We start from the raw sequence: 20,034 nt of genomic DNA on the forward strand, positions 1-20,034 counted from the left end.
GGGTCGGTTTAGACTCGATGGGCCGAATGGCCTCCTTCTCTTCTGTATATTTTAATAACGGTGTCACATTGACAATTTTCCAGGATTCTTGGAAGTTTACCACCAGTGCATCCACTTCCTTTAATATCCCAGGACGCAACCCATCAGGCTAAGGGGACTTCTATTGGCCTTTAGCCCCATTAGTTTCCTCTAGTGATAGTTTAAAAAAATATATATTTTAGGAGTACCCAATTTATTTTTCCAATTAAGGGGCAATTTATTGTGGCCAATCCACCTACCCTGTGCATCTTTGGGGTTGTGGGGGTGAGACTCACGCAGACACGGGGAGAATGTGCAAACTCCATACGGACTGTGGCCTTTGACCCTCAGCATCGTGAGGCAGCAGTGCTAATCACTATTAGTGGTAATTATTGTATTTATTTCCTTCCCCCCCTTTTGCTCTTGATTTAGTATTTTTGGAATGTTATTAGTGTCTTCTACCGCGATGACTAACACAAAGTATTTATTTAAAATACAGATGGAGGGTGAGAAGGTAAAATCAAGCACGAGTGTTTTGTGCTTAAACAAAGGAGATTACAATGGGATGAGAGAAGAACTAGCTAAGGTAGACTGGGAGCAAAGACTTTATAGTGAAACAGTTGAGGAACAGTGGAGAACCTTACAAGTGATTTTTCACAGTGCTCAGCAAAGGTTTATACCAACAAAAAGGAAGGACGGTAAAAAGAGGGAAAATCGACCGTGGATATCTAAGGAAATAAGGGAGAGTATCAAATTGAAGGAAAAAACATACAAAGTAGCAAAGATCAGTGGGAGACTAGAGGACTGGGAAATCTTTAGGGGGCAACAGAAAGCTACTAAAAAAGCTATAAAGAAGAGTAAGATAGATTATGAGAGTAAACTTGCTCAGAATATGGGGCTAAAGGTAGGCAGGTCTCCTGGACCTGATGGAATGCATCCCAGAGTGCTAAAAGAGATGGCTAGGGAAATTGCAAATGCACTAGTGATAATTTACCAAAATTCACTAGACTCTGGGGTGGTCCCGGCGGATTGGAAATTAGCAAACGTGACACCACTGTTTAAAAAAGGAGGTAGGCAGAAATCGGGTAATTATAGGCCAGTGAGCTTAACTTCGGTAGTAGGGAAGATGCTGGAATCTATCATCAAGGAAGAAATAGCGAGGCATCTGGATGGAAATTATCCCATTGGGCAGACGCAGCATGGATTCATAAAGGGCAGGTCGTGCCTAACTAATTTAGTGGAATTCTTTGAGGACATTAACAGTGCGGTAGATAACAGGGAGCCAATGGATGTGGTATATCTGGATTTCCAGAAAGCCTTTGACAAGGTGCCACACAAAAGGTTGTTGCATAAGATAAAGATGCATGGCATTAAGGGGAAAGTAGTAGCATGGATAGAGGATTGGTTAATTAATAGAAAGCAAAGAGTGGGGATTAATGGGTGTTTCTCTGGTTGGCAATCAGTAGCTAGTGGTGTCCCTCAGGGATCAGTGTTGGGCCCACAACTGTTCACAATTTACATAGATGATTTGGAGTTGGGGACCAAGGGCAATGTGTCCAAGTTTGCAGACGACACTAAGATAAGTGGTAAAGCAAAAAGTGCAGAGGATACTGGAAGTCTGCAGAGGGATTTGGACAGGCTAAGTGAATGGGCTAGGGTCTGGCAGATGGAATACAATGTTGACAAATGTGAGGTTATCCATTTTGGTAGGAATAACAGCAAAAGGAATTATTATTTAAATGATAAAATATTAAAACATGCTGCTGTGCAGAGAGACCTGGGTGTGCTAGTGCATGAATCGCAAAAAGTTGGTTTTCAGGTGCAACAGGTGATTAAGAAGGCAAATGGAATTTTGTCCTTCATTGCTAGAGGGATGGAGTTTAAGACTAGGGAGGGTCTGCTGCAATTGTATAAGGTGTTAGTGAGGCCACACCTGGAGTATTGTGTTCAGTTTTGGTCTCCTTACTTGAGAAAGGACGTACTGGCACTGGAGGGTGTGCAGAGGAGATTCACTAGGTTAATCCCAGAGCTGAAGGGGTTGGATTACGAGGAGAGGTTGAGTAGACTGGGACTGTACTCGTTGGAATTTAGAAGGATGAGGGGGGATCTTATAGAAATATATAAGATGATGAAGGGAATAGATAGGATAGATGCGGGCAGGTTGTTTCCACTGGCGGGTGAAAGCAGAACTAGGGGGCATAGCCTCAAAATAAGGGGAAGTAGACTTAGGACTGAGTTTAGGAGGAACTTCTTCACCCAAAGGGTTGTGAATCTATGGAATTCCCTGCCCAGTGAGGCACCTTCATTAAATGTTTTTAAGATAAAGATAGATAGTTTTTTGAAGAATAAAGGGATTAAGGGTTATGGTGTTCGGGCCGGAAAGTGGAGCTGAGTCCACAAACGATCAGCCATGATCTCATTGAATGGCGGAGCAGGCTCGAGGGGCCAGATGGCCGACTCCTGCTTCTAGTTCTTATGCTCTTATGTTCCTGGAATCCTTCTTCCTCACTGGAATATATCTTTGTTGAAAGTCATGAACTATTTCCATAAACATTTGCCATTGCTGATCTACTGTCTTTTCTGCCAAATTCCTTTCCCAGTCCACTCCAGCCAACTGTTCCCTCATTCCTTTATAGTTACCTTTATTAGGGGAGGCAGTGACATAGTGGTATTATCGCTGGCCCGAATTCATTTTTTCCAATTAAGGGGCAATTTAGCATGGCCAATCCACCTAGCCTGCACATCTTTTGGGTTGTCCAGAGACCCTCAGAATCATGCTCCGAGGACCCGGGTTCGAATCCCGCGCGGCAGATGGTAAAATTTGAATTCAATAAAAATCTGGAATTTAAAGTTAAAACTATTGTCAAAACTCATCTGACCTTTAGGGAAGGAAATCTGTCATACCTGCTCCATCTGGGTCCAATGTGACTCCAGATCCCCAGCAATGTGGTTGACTCTTCAATACCCTCAGGGATGGGCATTAAATGCTGGCTCAGCCAGCAGCTTCCACATCCCATGGATGAATAAAGAAAACTCTCATTGAAATTGAGCACAGTTGTTTCTGATCCAGATTTCTCAGTCTCAAACTCAATGATAAATTCCACCATGTATTGGTCACTATTTCCAAGTGGATCTTTTACTCGGAGATTGTTTACCAAACCTGCCTCATTACCAGATCAAAATAGCCTGACCCCCCAGTTGTATCCACAATTTATTGTTCAAGGAAACTGTCCCAAATACACCATGAATTCTATCTCATGCCTACCTCTGCCAATTAGATTGTACCAATCCACATGAAGGATTAAAATCATCTACGACCAATGTACTGCCTTTTTTACATGCCATTATTATCTCCCGATTTATTCTCTGTCGTACAGTGTAGCTACTGTTAGGGGAACTGTAGACTACTCCCAGCAGTGTCTTTTCCCCCTTGTTATTTCTTTTTTTAAATAAATTTAGAGTACCTAATTCATTTTTTCCAATTAAGGGGCAATTTAGCGTGGCCAATCTACCTAACCTGCACATCTTTTGGGTTGTGGGGGCGAAACCCATGCAAACATGGGGAGAATGTGCAAACTCCACACGGACTGTGACCCAGAGCCGGGATTGAACCTGGGACCTCGTGGCCGTGAGGCAGCAGTGCTAACCCACTGCGCCACCGTGCTGCCCCATCCCCTAGTTATTTCTTACCTGCACCCATATAGATTCTACATCTTCCGATCCAAGATCATTTCTTGCTATCGTCCTTATTCCATCTTGGACAAACAAAGCTACCCCTTCACCCTTTCCTTCCTGCTTGTCCCGTCAAATATCCCTGAATATTAGTTCCCAGATATGATCTTCTTTTAACTACAGTTCTATAATGGCTATAAGATCATAACCATCAACCTCAATTTGTGCCGTTAATTAATTATTTTGTGCCGAATACTATGTGCATTTCCGTCAGGAACCATTAATTTTGTTTTTTTATAATTTTTTCCCCCTTTGACTCAATTTGCTGCTACTTTTTTAAAAATGCTTGTACACTCTGTCCCTTTTTGCCACACTCTGGATATCATTACCTAAAGAGCTGCCTTGTAATGCTGTCATATCCTTTTGCTTTTTAAGCCTACATATTGTATCCCCTCTCCAGAACCATCCCTCCCTGCCTCTATTTAGTTTAAAGCCCTCTCTATTTCTTTAATTATGCGGTTAGCAAGAATACTGGTCCCAGTATGGTTCAGATGTATGCCATCCCAATGATACAGCTCCACTTTCTGGAGTACTGTTGCCAGTGCCCCATGAACCAAAACACTTCTCCAGACCAGTCTTTGAGCCACATAATTTTATGTCATATGCCAATAATAATCCGGAGATGAACCTTGGAGATTATGTTGTTTAATTTAGTGGCTAGCTCCTTAAACTCTCTGTGCAGAACCCCTTTCCTCATTCTGCCTATGTTGTTGGTACCTACCTAGACCACGGGAATGGGATCATCCCCCTCCCTCTGCAAGTTCCTCTGACTGGCGTTCTTTTATTATTGTTGCCTATAGTTGCAAGTCTTCCTCTTTTTGTGTGTTTGAGCACAGGAGGTTGAAAACACTCCCCAACCCCAACATCCCACCCCCACAATCCTCCGAGTTTGAATATGAATAAACTAACCTTCTGAGTTAATCATAATGTAAGTTTTCTGCGAGTGATTATTCAATTGGATCACACAAACCAAGGGATTGGGGAAATGATCCACAGCCTTCTTACCAAAAGAAGTTCAGTTCATCTCTCTCCCACTGGCAACAAATACCATTTTGATTGGATAATAACTATCCTGCGATTGCCTGACAGACAGCCTTCCAAATTGGACAATTAAGGAACTGACCCACAATTAAGTGAACTAACCCACACAATGGAAAGCCATTGGTCTATGCGATTAGCTGATCTAAAAAACAAACTGTAAAAAGGGAGACACTATAATTATTGGCCTGGGCTGTAAAGCACCAAACCCACTAAGTTCCTAATTGCTCACCCAAGCCAGAAAGTTTGTATCAGCGAGGGGAAAAAATTCCCACTGTCAAACAGATTAACAATACTCATTCGACATCGGAATGACACGTCAGAGATCGCCATCAACCATGGAGATTGTGCTGTAGTGTAAGTGAGAATATTGGAGGTGGGGAAAAGGATTGCATGAGACACCATTTGGTAATGGAGTGTGATGGAGGACATTATAGTGTGTCTCTGAAAATGTTACTTTAAATACTAAGTTTAAGGTTTGCTGCCTAGTAGAAAATATAAAGAGATGTTGTTTGTTTCAGCACAGCTGCACGGTATCTTTCAGTACTTGGATCATAATCTCGCATTTAATATTGTGTCAATTTTGTAGAACACACTCTTTTCATTAATGACATCTTATTGCATCGTTTTATTCCCTCTCTGTTGCGTATCGTGGAGGAATTAATCCATGCCTGAGTCAGTGTACCTTTCAACTGAACATTTCCTTCTTCAAAAGAGTGTTTTTAACTATTACGCACTGAAGGGAATTATGCATTTCAATGGTAGGAGAAAATCAATTACTGAAAGACTAACCGTTAGTTGCACGCCAGAAGTCTGCACTTTACCCTCAAGCTCAGGGGGGGTGGGGGGGTTGAAAGAAATAGAAGCCAGTGTACAAGTCACGGTGACAAAACAAGATGGTTTCAATTCCAGTACAAGACACATTTACTTTCGGAATAGGAATTATCTTTGAACTATTACACTGCACCATTATTTAAGCTGCACACTCCCAAAGGGGGAAAAAAAACAATCATTTACTCGTCAATCTTAACTCAATTTCAGGCATTGTGTTTGTTGTACGGAAGAGTATTTTTAAATGGAAACATGAATTGTGATACAGTATCCTGGACCTCGGAGTGAAGGGGGGGCCCCGGTGGTGATTGAGAGAGGGAGAGAGAGGAGGAGACCCCAGGTCACTATGAGAAGCCAGCAGTTGATTATACACATGCAGAATAGTGGAGTATCACTAATTTGCTAGTTCTTTCAGAGAAGCAGCAAAGCAAAGATTGGTTAAATGTCCTCTCTCGGTGACATCTGATTCTTTTAAAAAAATACATTTAAAGCTCCCAATTCTTCCCCCCCCCCAAATTAAGGGGCAATTTAGCGTGGTCAATCCACCTACCCTGCACATATTTTGGGTTGTGGGGGTGAGACCCATGCCAACACGGGGAGAACGTGCTAACTCCACACGGACAGTGACCCGGGGCCAGGATCAAACCCGGGTCCTCGGCGCCGTGAGGCAGCAGTGCTAACCACTGCGCCACCATGACGCCCTGTGACATCTGATTCGATTAAAGATGGAGGATGAAGGACCAACAAGGGAACATTTCAGAAATGGAGTCCAACCTGAATAGGTACATGGGTTGCAGAACAGAGGAGCCAAAGTGGTGGAAGGAGAGATTAATGTTGATAAAATAAGCAGTCCTGTCAATGAAGGATGTGGAGTTCGAACATTGGTTCAGGGCTGAACAGGTTGTCAAGGTTTCACATAAATAGCAAGGTTGCAGAGTTTAGAATGAGAGTCAAAAACGTCCTCGATTTTTCTGCTGTTATGGAGCATTTGTTGCTTAAGACTGGGCAGGGAGTCTAGACAGTGTGGAGGGTGATAGATTGCCTGTGGGAAGCAGTGCAGATGGGGTTGAATGTTCTCAGGGTACAGATAAAATCTGTGAATGGGGATAGTGCCCTCAAGAGGTGGCATGTCGGTGAGGAAAAGGAGATGGCAAAGGATAGCTGTGTGCTGACGGTGGGGATTTGCATCTGACAAAAATGGAAACATGAAAGAGCAGCCCCAGGCAACTGAAGAGAGATGATGGTGGGGAATGATGTGGCCAGCTAAATAGGCGAAGGGGGGGTCAAAGGTGCAGATTGGTCTAATAGAACTGAAAAGCTTTTAAACACGGGAAAGGGGAGACACACTGCATGATTTCCAGAGAAGGGGGTTGGGGGGAGGAAAGGAGGCAAAAGTTTTTCAGGAGTTTAAATAGCCTGCATAGATGCCATAAAAATCAAATGCCTTACGCAGGGTTTTTTTTAAAAACGTGGAGTTGTTTTGATGAAGCAAATTGATACTTTCCATTCCATATTTAATGTCCTTATTGGTTTTTATATAACAGACATAAAAATCAGAAAGAAACTTGCACCTTATTGGTAGAGTTTCAGTTTTATTGAAGTTGTAGTAGCTGAAATAAAAAGTTTTGCAGAGGGTCATACACACATTGTACAACAAATATCACCACTCGCACAATGTTTGCACATAAAATTGACCGCACACAGACAGGTCATTGGGTTTAACTGGTATATGTCGATGTTTATGTTCCACAGTGGCCTCTTTCCATCCTTACTCTATCAAGCGGCATCGGCATAACCTTCTATTTCTTCCTCCCTCGTGAGTTATTCTAGCTTCCATTTAAATACATCTGTGCTATTTGCCTCAAGTACTCTACATGGAATAGCTCCACGTTCTCACCACTCGTTGGTCATAGCCATCGTGAATCCATTAGACTTTAAAGTTACAAGTGCAAAACAATAGTTTGAGAAAATTGATCACTGTAGGTTGGCTTGACTGACATTTCTTTTTAAAAAAAGGAGATTTTTACACCTGAACCTTGGTTCAGTCTGTCCAGGGTGTACCCCCATTTTATTCTGATGTCGGAGAGAGAACACACCTCTGTATAGAAACCATCACTGCTAGGAATATGAATTTTGTCTTTCGCAAACATAAATCTTTACCAAAGGGGTTTCCAAAGTGCCCCTTTATGGAAAACCATCAACTTGCTGAGTTTAGGCTGGGCTTTAATTGTAGTGGTAAACACAATGGGTGGAGTTTATTTTGCCGTTTATTGGCAGAGTCGCTCGGGCAGGAAAAGCACTGTTACCTGGCTGCAACGCTGGCTTTTCCTGCCATATTTTTAGGACACTTTGTCAAAACAAAACCGAAGCTTCCCCCGCCAGAAACTTAGGTTTTTGAAAGATTGGGAAGGACAGCCTGATGTAAAAACAAAACAAAACCAAAAAACAGAACCCACCCCTGTGTGGAATGGCCCCTCGCCCTCCGCAACGTCCTTCACAGTGCGTCGGGGGCAGTGCCCAGGGACTACCTGGGCATGACCCTCTTCCCCTGGGAGCTGTACATCTCCTGCATTCCCCAGGTGCACATAGCGAGGTGCACATAGCGAGGGACCTGTCGTGATTCATCTTATGAAATGACAGCCTAACATGGTGGGGAGGAGTGGAACAATCCGGCTTAAACGCCTGATACACACATTCAAAGCCAGGATCCCAGGCTCAACGTTGCAAAAACAGCTTCGGATCTCCTACTCCTTTTGAAGCCCCTGCTGCTGTTCCTGACCCCCGATAACATGGATAGAAAGTCCCCCCACTACCTTGCAAAAAGGGAAGACCAGGGTTTGTGCTAATAATTCACATGCTAAATTGTGATTTCAGTTGTCCCAGCAACAAGAAACTCAAAGAAATGTGGCTTTTGTGTGCTACCTAAAAAGACCTGCAACTAAAATGCCATCCTTCATGACACATGCATACCTCCTAGCGGCTAACTCGAGAAAGGCATCAACAGTCCTGGGTGAATTGTTTCGCCATGAATAGTGCAGATACAAGAGCCTAAAACAATGACTTCAGTTCCTGTACATTGATTATAAAGAACCTACACTTACACTAGCAAAGCAAAGAGTTAATCATTACTAGCGTGTTGGTCTGCCAACTTTGTCACAAGTCCAAAATCAGGAAGTATTGTATTTTGAAGTTTGAATTTACATGAGCAACAAAACAGTCGGAACCTTAAAATTAACAAGCAAGCATTATACCGCACAGGGAAAAAAAACATATTTTAGCAACAGAAGTTTCTATGGTCGACTCAAAAACCAGACTGGCTCAAAACGGGACGATCCACAGACTGGTTTAGCACAGGGCTAAAGAGTTGGCTTTTAAAGCAGACCAAGGCAGGCCAGCAGCACGGTTCAATTCCCGTACCAGCCCCCCCCCCCCGAACAGGCGCCGGAATGTGGCGACTAGGGGCTTTTCACAGTAACTTCATTTGAAGCCTACTTGTGACAATAAGCGATTTTCATTTCATTTCCTTTCAAGTTTATTTAAAAAAAAAATAAACTCTCATTATATTGAAAGTATGCATCACGTTTGGCACAGGCAGAAGTTGAAAGGCATCAAGGAATTGGAATCGACTGGGCAGATCCAGTCGCCGTGGAGCAGTAATCAATAAAACCAAAGTAAGAATTATATTCCAAAATCATTGAGCAGGCGGTATGGTGACCAAACCCGCTGTACCCATTGTTCATTAAGCATCATGGCATCCAGTAACACCTAAAAAAACTCAATGTTCCTGTTTGCAGAGTTTTGCTCCTTACATTTCAGAGATTTCCGTCAGCACTTCACTTTTTCACACAGAATCAGTGTTATCTTCTTTTTCACTTCCTCTCCACTCTGCTTTGCTGCCTCTTGCTGCATGCGCAAAAATTTGTATCACTGGCATCCAGACCCGGTGACGGGGGCAAACTTATCTCTCCCCCAGCATGGATTGATTCTCAAATGGGATAGCTTCTCACTGCACGGTTGGTTTGCCTTTTAATGCCCTGATTGGCCATTTTGTCAAAATCACGCCCCCCCCCCCCCCCCCCCCCCCCCCCCCCCCCCCCCCCCCCCCCAGCCATCCCATCAGAACACTCTGATTGGACAATCAGGATTTTCAGGAGGCCAGCGGAGGGAGGGGGGGGGGGGGGGGAGAAAGAGAGTTGAAGGCTAGCAGAGGAGACACTGATAGGAGACACTGGGCAGAATTCTCCCCCCAAAATGACTGACCATCATTTGGGTCGAGACAAATCGATGCGAACAAGCCGGCTGTTCTGGCGCAATTTGCATCGCGATCTTCCACACCTAGTCATTTTTGTAGGAGGGTAGGGCGTGATTTGCACTGGCATGGAGAGGGGCAGAGCCTAAACACGCCAGCAAGCCCCCCTACACAGAGATCAGGGAGGTATTTTGAAAGGGCGCCCCGGGCAAGTGACAGTTCAGGCCACCACTCCCCCAACATCGCTGGCATTAGGGCTTCAGTGCCCGCCTCCTCTCCCACCATCCTGCCTGGCATGAACCACCCTACACCCCGCCGCATCTTCCCCTCCCACCCACAATGATTTCTGTCATTGGGGTTCCCCCCCAAAGGGTCTTCCTTCAGAACCCCCCTCCTTCTCACTGGCATCAGGCCGCCCCCCCCCCAATCACCGGTACTAGTAGCCCCCTCAGTTGAGTAATGCCCTGCTGCATGGGTTGTCAAAGAACCCCCCTTCATTCCCCCTTTCAGGCCCTGCCACGTTGGCAGTGCTATCTCTGTCCCCAATCGCCTGGGGGCTGTCATGGCTTCCGAGCCCCCTGGCGTGGGCATCATGTTCGGTCTCCTCTGGTGGTGGAGACCAGCAACGTTTTCTGCCCAGCTCACATTGTGCCGGCGGGTACTGGGAGCAAGGAGAATCCAGCTTGAAACAGATCTGATATTTAAGTGCTGAGTTAAATATGTTAATCCGGTTATGTCCAGTGAAGGCATGAACCAGATTAATTCTGCTGCAGCGGGCCGAGACCATCGCGCACTGATTGGTGCCCGGCGTGGACTCTGTTTAGGGGCTCCCCTGTTATTCACCCGACATAACCAGATGTGCGCCAGGTGTAACGTGGCCGCTCCCACTGGGATTAATTTATAGTGCACCACCACCATGACCACCTGTGTGTCGGTGGGATTCAACCTCCGAGTGGAAACAGAATTTGACAGCGGAATCCGTAAGCCGCGCTTGTAGAGGTATCAGACAGCACCATCAATAAACCAGTCAGCACTGAGTAAGGTGGCAGGCAAGTTCGGTTGAACCATGGCAGGTTCAACCAAACTTCTCATTGAAGAATGGCAGCTTTCCTGCCCGTGCTCGGGGTGCATACAAAGGGTGTGATTTCACTGAAAGGGAACCAAGTCCAATAGCGGGCGCATTAAGCCACGTGTTTCCCGTTATTTGTAGTACTGAGAAACACATGGTTATAAAACGCGACTCACATTAGATAAGGTCCCGCAGTGGGGAATGCGTGGCCGAGGCGACACATAGCCCCGTTGTCTACACTGAGGAGCTTCGCTCGCTGAGGTCCTTGACGCAACACTCCCCAAGACCCAATGCACTAAGGGAGGGTCCTGGCCCCCCCACCGCACCCCTCCCAACACCCACACATGGCACCCCCGCCCGATAGCCAGCACACAGAAAATGCCAGCTTGTCACTTTGGCAGTGCCAACCTGGCAGCACCAGGGTGCCCACATGTCACCAGCAGTGCAAGGGTGCCTCGCTACCCAAAGGGCATGCACCTGGGGGCCTCCGATTCCCTGGGGAGACCCCCCTATGTGCTGTTCCATCTGGTCCCCGTTTGTGGAGACCAGTACTGAACGGCGTTCGCCCGAGGTGTCCGAGGAGAAGGAGGTTGATTCCACAGCTCATGTACTCAGGAATCTTCACATTAACGTGAGACTAGCTGTCTCGCTTTAATTTTCAGATTTGCTTGAAGGTGATCTCACCCACAAAGGCCGGGATTGCCACTGCAATGTCTTGTGAGATCACGTTAGATGATCCCATGATGGGGGAGATCCCAGGAGCAGGGTCTGCCGGCATCCATCGGCAAGCTGCTTTTCGGCCACACGTGGCTATTAGATCGCATCCCAAATCTCCCACACTTGCAATTTAAAATCCAACTTCCTGCTGTCTATTTTTAGAAGCCAGTGTGCAAATGGAAAACAAACAATGAAGATTGGGTTTACCATTGTGCATCACACAACAGGGGGCTAGAGTGGAATAGAGGATTCTGGGGTCTGATGCTTAAAAAAGTAGAATCAATACTTTGTGTAAGAAAATGAGGCAGAAATGTGATTGAAACAAATAAATGTCTGTGGTTCAGAACTGCTGTCTACAATAGTTACGTATGTTTAGGGCTGCCAATCGGACTGGACATAATCCAGGAAATAGCACATGACCTGCCTTCAACTGCCCCTCTCCCAGACTCCTGCCATTGGTCGCCCAACATGTGCGTCATCTGCAAATTTCCCTCCAAGCCACACACCATCCTGACTTGGAACTATAATCGCGGGGTGGCTCGGTGGCGCAGTGGCTAGCGCTGCTGCCTCACAATGCCGAGGACCCGGGTTCGATCCCGGCCCTGGGTCACTGTCTGTGTGGAGTTTGCACATTCTCCCTGTGTCTGTGTGGGTCTCACCCCCACAACCCAAAGATGTGCAGGCTAGGTGGATTGGCCACGTGAAATTAGGTGAAAAAAAAAAAGATTTGGGTACTTAAACTTTTTTTTAAAAAGGAACTATAAATTGCCATTCCTTCTCTGTCGCTGGCTCAAAAGCCTGGGACTCCCACCCTAACAGCACTGTGGGAGTACCTACATGACATGAACTGCAGCAGTTGAAGAAGATGGCTCACCACCTCCTTCTCAGGAGCAATTAGGGATGGGGAATGAAAATGCTAGCTTAGCCAGTGATGTCCCAGTCCCATGAAAAGATAGAAAATACTTAAAAACATAGGACAGATGTCAGGCAGTGTGTAACATATCGCATGATTGACATTGGAGTGGATACTCTGGGTAGGGTAACAGTAAAAACTTACAGAATCACTTGAAATAAGACAGTTGAACGATGTGATAGGGCAGGGTGGATGTAATTTTTCGACCGATTAATGGAGATAGGTCAAATACAGGTCAAATACATTCCACATTCATTTGATGAGTGATCACGTGTTCATGGTGATGTGGTAAGTAACCTCTTTCCACGAGGTATTATTTCAGCCAATGACTTTCACAAACCAATTACAGAATTGAAACTGTTGCACAATGATATACATACTCTCAACATTAGATCATACCTCCAGACTTCTTGTTCCTTCTCCCAGTAAAGTTTAGTGCGACAAATTCAAATGAAAGAACGAATTAGAGAGGCTTGTTTGTGCACAGCCCGAGACCTTGTGTTACATAACCAGCACGGGCTCATCAGGCCCAATGGCCTGTTTCCTGCTGTAACATAAAGTTTTCAGTCTAGTTTGGGCGAAGGGAAAATGCCACGTAGCAGACGTCACAATAGACACTTCCTGCTATTCAGCAAGCAGGAGCATTAACCACACCTTGTCCTGAACAAACGCTGGGTCACAGCAAAAAGAAATGTTCTACGTACCAAAGATTGTGGCGTTTCAGAGCAGACTGGAAGCATTAATCCTACCAGGATTATTGTAAACGGCACAGTCATGGCCAGTTGGAAGAAGGTTCTGTGAAAGGAGAAAAAAAAAATACATTCATCCTCCTGAAAACAATATATAAAACGTAACTTCAATACAGGTACTAAGAGTCAGTAGTTGGTTAAAACCTTTGCGATCAATGCTAAGGAAAGCACTTCTTCAAAGTCACAGTCAACAGCAGCATTTGGTAAACACATACAAGGTAGACTTACTTACTGAGCCCAGAGATTTCCTTTAAACAAAAGAAAACCTTACTTGAGTGAAAGAATTAAGTTGAGGCATTCGGATTTTCAGCCTGTTACAGCCATTGAAAGCAGTTTCCTCATAATGGCAACCCTGTTTGTTGCTAGGATACAAGGGGCCTTATCTGAATACAAGGACAGCCTTACTCGTTTATTCCACACCCACCCAAAATCAATTTGAGCAATTATATCCCTACTCAAAGCTTTTGTTGAAAAATCGCCCTGACGAGTGGTTTAAGATAAATAAATATTTCAAATGGAGAGAAAAAATAATGTGATCCTCACTTTTGCTTCTCTATTTTGTCTGGCAATTCGGAACTAAACAATTTAACACAGGCTACAGCTGCTTTCTGGCAGGCACGGGTTTAAACCTGACAGCATTGCTGTTTGTTTTTCAAATCTCCAGAAAAAGAACTATTGAAGTTAAAAAAATGTGAACATTCACAATTTTCTGATGGTGTGGAGTACAGCAATAGTCAAGCTCATGCACTACATTTTCAATAGGTGCCAACTCAGAGTATATTGCACGTTGAGTGCCATGCAAGGGTGGGAGACAGGTTTTAATTTACCATGCTTATGGATTCCCAATTTAATTTTGGGTCATGTGGGAGTTGTTAAAAAAAGACCTCAGATGCTTCACCTTAGATGCTTCACCTGTGAGAAAGGACAAAATGATAGGAAAGTCGCCCTTGCGTACCTTTTGAAAATTTGTTCTAAATAACATTGGAGGACATCATGTCCCCACCCACACCTTTGATGCATTTGGTGAGTGGCTTAGGGAGGATAGGAGGAGACAGATCAGGCAATTTACCTTTCAAATTGTCATAATATCCACTCATGTATATAATGAGATGCAGACAGGCAGTGATTGACACACAGGATAACCAATGAACACACACGACACAGAACAACCAATCACCAGACAGGACACTACCACTATAAAACACACAAGGCATTAAGACTCTCTCTCTTCTCATTTCTTTTCAACTTAATGTCACAGGAGAACTGTGCGGGGTCCAGCAAAGATCCAGGGATTTGTGGTTCAGCAGACCATGATCATTATGGCTGCAGAGCATGAACTCATGATGAAAGTCCCTGAGTGAGTCCACCCCTATCATTGTTTGAACCATCACTTCCACCATTTGGAAACTCCCCCCACTCCACTTTACTGATTGATGGTGCAGTTTGGAGTCCCGTGGCTTTTGCGTTGAACCTGCTAACTATTAATGGTTAGCATGTTAACTCGTTAACTTTGGATTCTTCTGGGAACACGAATAGTCCTTCATTCGGGATCTATCCCCAGAAAACAGGGATGAATGGTCATCCTATGTTAAGTTCTCCTAAGACCCATCTTTAGATTATTTCCATTTTATAAATTTTCATTATCAGGGCTGCCACTTCAGCAGGTCAGGTCTGGTTTACTCTGCGCTACCCATATACCCGTTGGCAGAATATGGATATTAATTGCTGATGCCGACACAACTAAAGGGGACGAGGAAGCAGTCTACATCAGTGTAACTCCAGTCAATTTCCTACAGTGCACGCAAGGAGTCAAGAGTGTGAGATTACTGAGCAAGACGAAAGCCACACAATTTGTCTTCATTGTTGTAACACTTTGATTTGATATTATCTATAGTTACATCGCAAAACGTTCAGCAATTTCAGGAACTGAGAAGTTATGTGAGTTAGATCACAGGAATTTGTCTGTAGTCCGCATTGGGAGGTGTAAAACTACAGCACTCCTACTGGTGGGAAGATAAAAACACAATGACGAGTAACCAATCACTCTCCACTACAAATATGGATACAGGTATTTATAATGGAAAAAATGTAATCAAAGAACTGTGACTAAAACCATGACAAGCAAAATTAAGACAGGAAGTTGTTTGAGATTTTTAATAATTTTGTCACCAACTTGCCTGAAATAAAGATATACCACATTCCCTTTTAAAGGAGCACTGCCTCTATTTAGAGGTGCTCGGTAAACCTTCCTTGTCAGGGGAGGAAGAAGACAAGTTGTGTGTCGACTTTGTCTGACGTTATCATCATACACGGCTGGGGCAATGACACACTCGATATGTGTGTCTGTAAAACTAATGTACAATACAACAAAGTTACTTGCACAGAATGCTCACCATCTGACCTGCTCGTGTGGCAACAGTAATTATGTGGCTAATCTAGTTAAGTTCCTGTCGTGGTGATGGGATACTCAACAATAGTAATGCTATTGAATGTCAACGAGAAGTGGTTAATGTCTCTTTTGCTGGAGATGGTCACTGCCTGGCACTTATGTGGTGGAAATGTTACTGGCCATTTGTCCTGAATGCTATCCAGGTCTTGCAAATTGAACTGAAGACTGTGAAATCATCTGCAAACATATCCACTCTGACTATATGATGGAAGGAAGGTCATTATTGAAGATTGTTAAGTCTTGGACACCGCCCTGTGGAATTTCTGCAACAATGTCCTAGGGCTGAGATGAATGGCCTCCAACAACTACAACCTTCTTCCTCCTATGTTTGGGTATGACTTCAGCCAGTGAAGGGTTTCCCCCTGCTTCTCATTGACTTCAATTTTGCTGGGGCTGGTTGATAAAACACTTGGTCAAGTGGTGTCTTGATGGCAAAGACAGTCACTCTCACCTCCTCTGGGATGCAGCTCTTTTGTCCTCGTTTGAACCATGGTTGTGAATGAGGTCTGGAATGGCGTGGTTCTGCCGGAACCCAAACTGATTCAACACATCTCATAAATAATCTTTTTTTCTACAATTTTTACGTAAGCCCTCGTATTTTGTGCCTCTCCATGGAGTCAAAAGAACTTCAAATTTAAGTTATTGATGTTACCCAGCAGTTTTAATGTTTGTATCATATTCTCTTCTTCGTGACATCCCTCCACTGTGCCAACCTACCTCACCCCAATCCTCTTTCATTGAGAAATACATATTACATAGAATTTACAGCACTGAAACAGGCAATTTGGCCCAATTTGTCAATGCTGCTGATTCTGTTCCACATGAGCCTCCTGCCATCCCTACTTCACCTAACCCTATCAGTACAACTTTCAATTTCTTTCTCCGGGATCGAACCTGGGAACTCGGCGCCTTGAGGCAGCAGTGCTAACCACTGCGCCACCTTGCTGCCCAAGTGCCTTACTTTATTATGAGTGTGAAACTGTATTTTTTTCAAATTACAAAAGAAAGCTAATTATTGCCGGCTGTTTTTTTTCTGACCTTTCCCCAAAGCCAGAGGCCACTGATCTACAGAACCCTTTGTGAGCATTTTCTCACGGGGAGTATCTGAACAATGGGTTCAAAGGGACAGGCTAAGCGTGGTTCTACATTAAAAGCAAAACACCATGACCTTACTCCACATCCCAGGCTATTGGTAAGCAATGTCACAGGAGTGCAGCACGTATATGTCAGTAAGTGCCGAGATCAAAATCAATGACAATTTAGCCGCATTATTTCTCTTCAACTTTACATACAAATATATGAAAGAATGCCCAAGATTGTCTCTCACTCTGGACAGAGCCTTTGTCTCCTGAGTGATATTCTTTCTACCACCCCAGCTAAGCTACTCAACTACAATTTAATTCCACATGCGCCAAGACTAAGTACAATATACCCTGTGTAATAAACCTATCAAACATTAAATATCCCATCCCTAATCAGTCCTTTAATCATTCAATTACAATTGGATTCACATTTTACACTCTTACCTTTATATTTTCCATATGGTTACTCCACATCCCATTTACAAAATGAAAATTAGTAGAATTCTAAAAGAAAATAAATTGCATGTAAAAGTCATAAGATTCATATTGGTAAATCTCTCCAAATTGCTGCTGTTTGCCTTTTATCTGTCCAATTCCTTTCCGTCTCCTTATTTTCTTCCTTGGTTTGTAACCTCCATTGGCTGTATTTCTGATGCACTCTCAGCTGCTTTCTGCCCAGCCACTTGGTTTTCCATTCCTTTTGTTCTACACTCTTGGGAATTTTTCTGTTCATTCCGATCACCTCTCCCCATTAATTCTACCCTGTCTCTTTGCGCTCTCCATCTATCAACATTTTTTCCCCCTTGATTGCTGTTGTTACAAAGTTCTTCAAACATTATGTATGCATAAAGGATTCCTAACCACACTTATTAATGCAATCAAAGGGTGAAAAGGTTTATAAAAAGCAAAAATTTCTACTGAACTATTAGCTTAATATTTTTGTGACAAAAGCAGCAATGGGCCATTCAGCCACTCAAGGCTGTTTCATTATTCATTTTGATTATGGCTAAGCTCTAATTATCCCATTTTCCTTAAAAAGCCATGCCAAAGAAAAAAACATCAATCACCGTTTTGACATTTTCAATTGACCCCCCCCCCAGCCGCAACAGTTTTTTGGTATAGGAATCTCCACATTTCCAGTGCCCTTGTATGAACAATGTACTTCGCTACATCATTCCTGAATGGCCTTGTTTGAATATTGAGGTTATGCCTCCTTGTTCTGGAATGTCCCCCATTAGGCCACGTCTTAAAATTCTATACTGGAAAGAATGCTATTTGTTTCGTTTATTTGGCCTTTTCTTGAAGTGTAATCATTCATTTTTGATGATGAAATGCAGTTTAGTCTAACCTCAATATTCTGATACAAGGAATTATTGAAGTACTTCATGTGAATAGAAATAAGCAAACGAAAGAAGAGGAAATAAAGATGAAGAGCCATTTTGTTGTATCGTAAGCCACCCCAGGTAATAACTTTGCCGTCCGATATACTGCGCATGTGGCAACAGCCTTAGCTCAGAGATTAGGTTTATCTCTGTCCAGTTTTTATTTCACACATTCAATTTATGGAAAAGACTGCCACCTAGTGTAGAATTTAACTGAAAAAGAAATCGATTTCCTGGGAGGTAAAACTGCAGGAGGGAGAAAACTATTATGTGTTCTTCCATTATACGGATCTAAATGACTTTCATTCCGACCCTTCCAAATATTGGCATTCCTTTCAGTAAGTGTTCATGGACAAGTCCATTTTCATGTATCTTAGCTAGCGTATTCAACACATTGGGCGTGATTCAACCACTGCGCTGCGCCCAGCGCGGATCTAGGCGTGCTGGGTAAATAGCGGGAAAGGCAAAAATCAAGATTTGTGGCGGGCACGAGCTAGTTATGCCATTCACCCAGACCACTCCCGACGGCACATTCCGTATCACGGCCAAAAATGGCGAGCACATCATTAACCGTCATTTTCATTCATTTCAAACTCATTAGCGAGATTAAAGTTGAATGCAGCAACTCGCCAGCGAGAAATCACGCAGGCGTTTTTTTTGTACTCCTTTTTAAAAAGGTCAAGCTGGTGCATTGGCTTCTGAGGGGAAGTGAGGAGGTGACTAGCTATTTTCATTTTCCAACATGCAGCCTAACGGTACCGGAGCTGCTGGCCCAGTGCTCTGTCGGAGGGGACCCCTCGGGGGGGGGGATGGGCTGGATGGTGAGGGGCTTTTAGTCTGCGACGCCTGCAAGCCATCTTTAAATATTGTGGAGCCCCATAACAGGGGCAAGTTGCAGCCTGTTTTTCCCACCAAACACTTCTAATAATAATCTTTATTGTCACAAGTAGGCTTACATTAACACTGCAATGAAGTTACTGTGAAAAGCCCCTCGTCGCCACACTCCGGCGCCTGTTCGGGTACACTGAGGGAGAATTCAGAATGTCCAAATTACCTAACAAGCACGTCTTTCAGGACTTGTGGGAGGAAACCGGAGCACCCGGAGGAAACCCATGCAAACCCGGGGAGAACGTGCAGACTCCACACAGACAGTGACCCAAGCCAGGAATCGAACCTGGGATCATGGAGCGACAGTGCTACCCACTGTGCTACCGTGCTGCTTACTGTGGCTTCAATGCTGAAAATCAATTTCACTCCCTTTGACTGTGACCAGCCTGGAACTTCACAGCTGAACGCTATTGCTAAATGAGGAATTGTCCTTGTTAGTTGTGAGAGCACTTTCCAGCTGCAAGTTGTGTTTGCTGCTTGCCACTGCTGGGGGCTGCAAATGCCTGGATGCTGCTGTAGCTGAGTTTGTTTGCTGCTGCCTTTTTCTGCTTGCCTGCTGCCTTACTTGCTGCTTTCTGGATGAAGGGAAGGAAGAAAGAAGGTAGTTGCCTTTCGGTCTCTTTTACCTGGCGTGCGACAAGGAGAGGATTTTGCCGCGCCCACTACTGAGCTGGGATGCAGGAGGGTTTGCTCGAGGAGTCTGTGGGTGTTTTATGTGTTGACTGTGTATTCTGTTCTGGACCTGTGGGTTACCTGTTAAAGCGCCCCCCCCCCCCCTCCCGGTGTATTCTGTTCTGGACCTGTGGGTTACCTGTTAAAGCGCCCCCCCCTGGTGTAGTCTGTTCTGGACCTGTGGGTTACCTGTTAAAGCGCCCCCCCCGGTGTAGTCTGTTCTGGACCTGTGGGTTACCTGTTAA

The 20,034-nt window shown here is 44.3% G+C and overlaps 1 protein-coding gene across 5 annotated transcripts in view; it reads right to left on the minus strand.

Moving 5' to 3' along the window:
• Window positions 1-17,474, minus strand: part of c16h1orf159 (chromosome 16 C1orf159 homolog) — a 42,620-nt gene extending 25,146 nt beyond the window's left edge. For 3 of the 5 annotated variants that reach the window (XR_011935392.1, XM_072477988.1, XM_072477985.1), the window contains exons 1-2: window positions 13,588-13,678; window positions 13,272-13,362 (exon numbers count right to left, since the gene is read on the minus strand). Coding sequence is in view for 4 of the 5 variants with exons in the window: in XM_072477988.1 (XP_072334089.1) it covers window positions 13,272-13,343 (72 nt within the window). In the remaining variant the exon portion in view is untranslated. Of the gene's footprint in view, window positions 1-13,271; window positions 13,363-13,544; window positions 13,679-17,291 lie in introns of those variants that run through there. The other 2 variants (XM_072477987.1, XM_072477986.1) reach the window with 2 other exon arrangements.
• Between the last annotated feature and the right edge of the window lie 2,560 nt (window positions 17,475-20,034).

Source organism: Scyliorhinus torazame, chromosome 16, assembly GCF_047496885.1.
Source record: "Scyliorhinus torazame isolate Kashiwa2021f chromosome 16, sScyTor2.1, whole genome shotgun sequence".
NCBI lineage: Eukaryota > Metazoa > Chordata > Chondrichthyes > Carcharhiniformes > Scyliorhinidae > Scyliorhinus > Scyliorhinus torazame.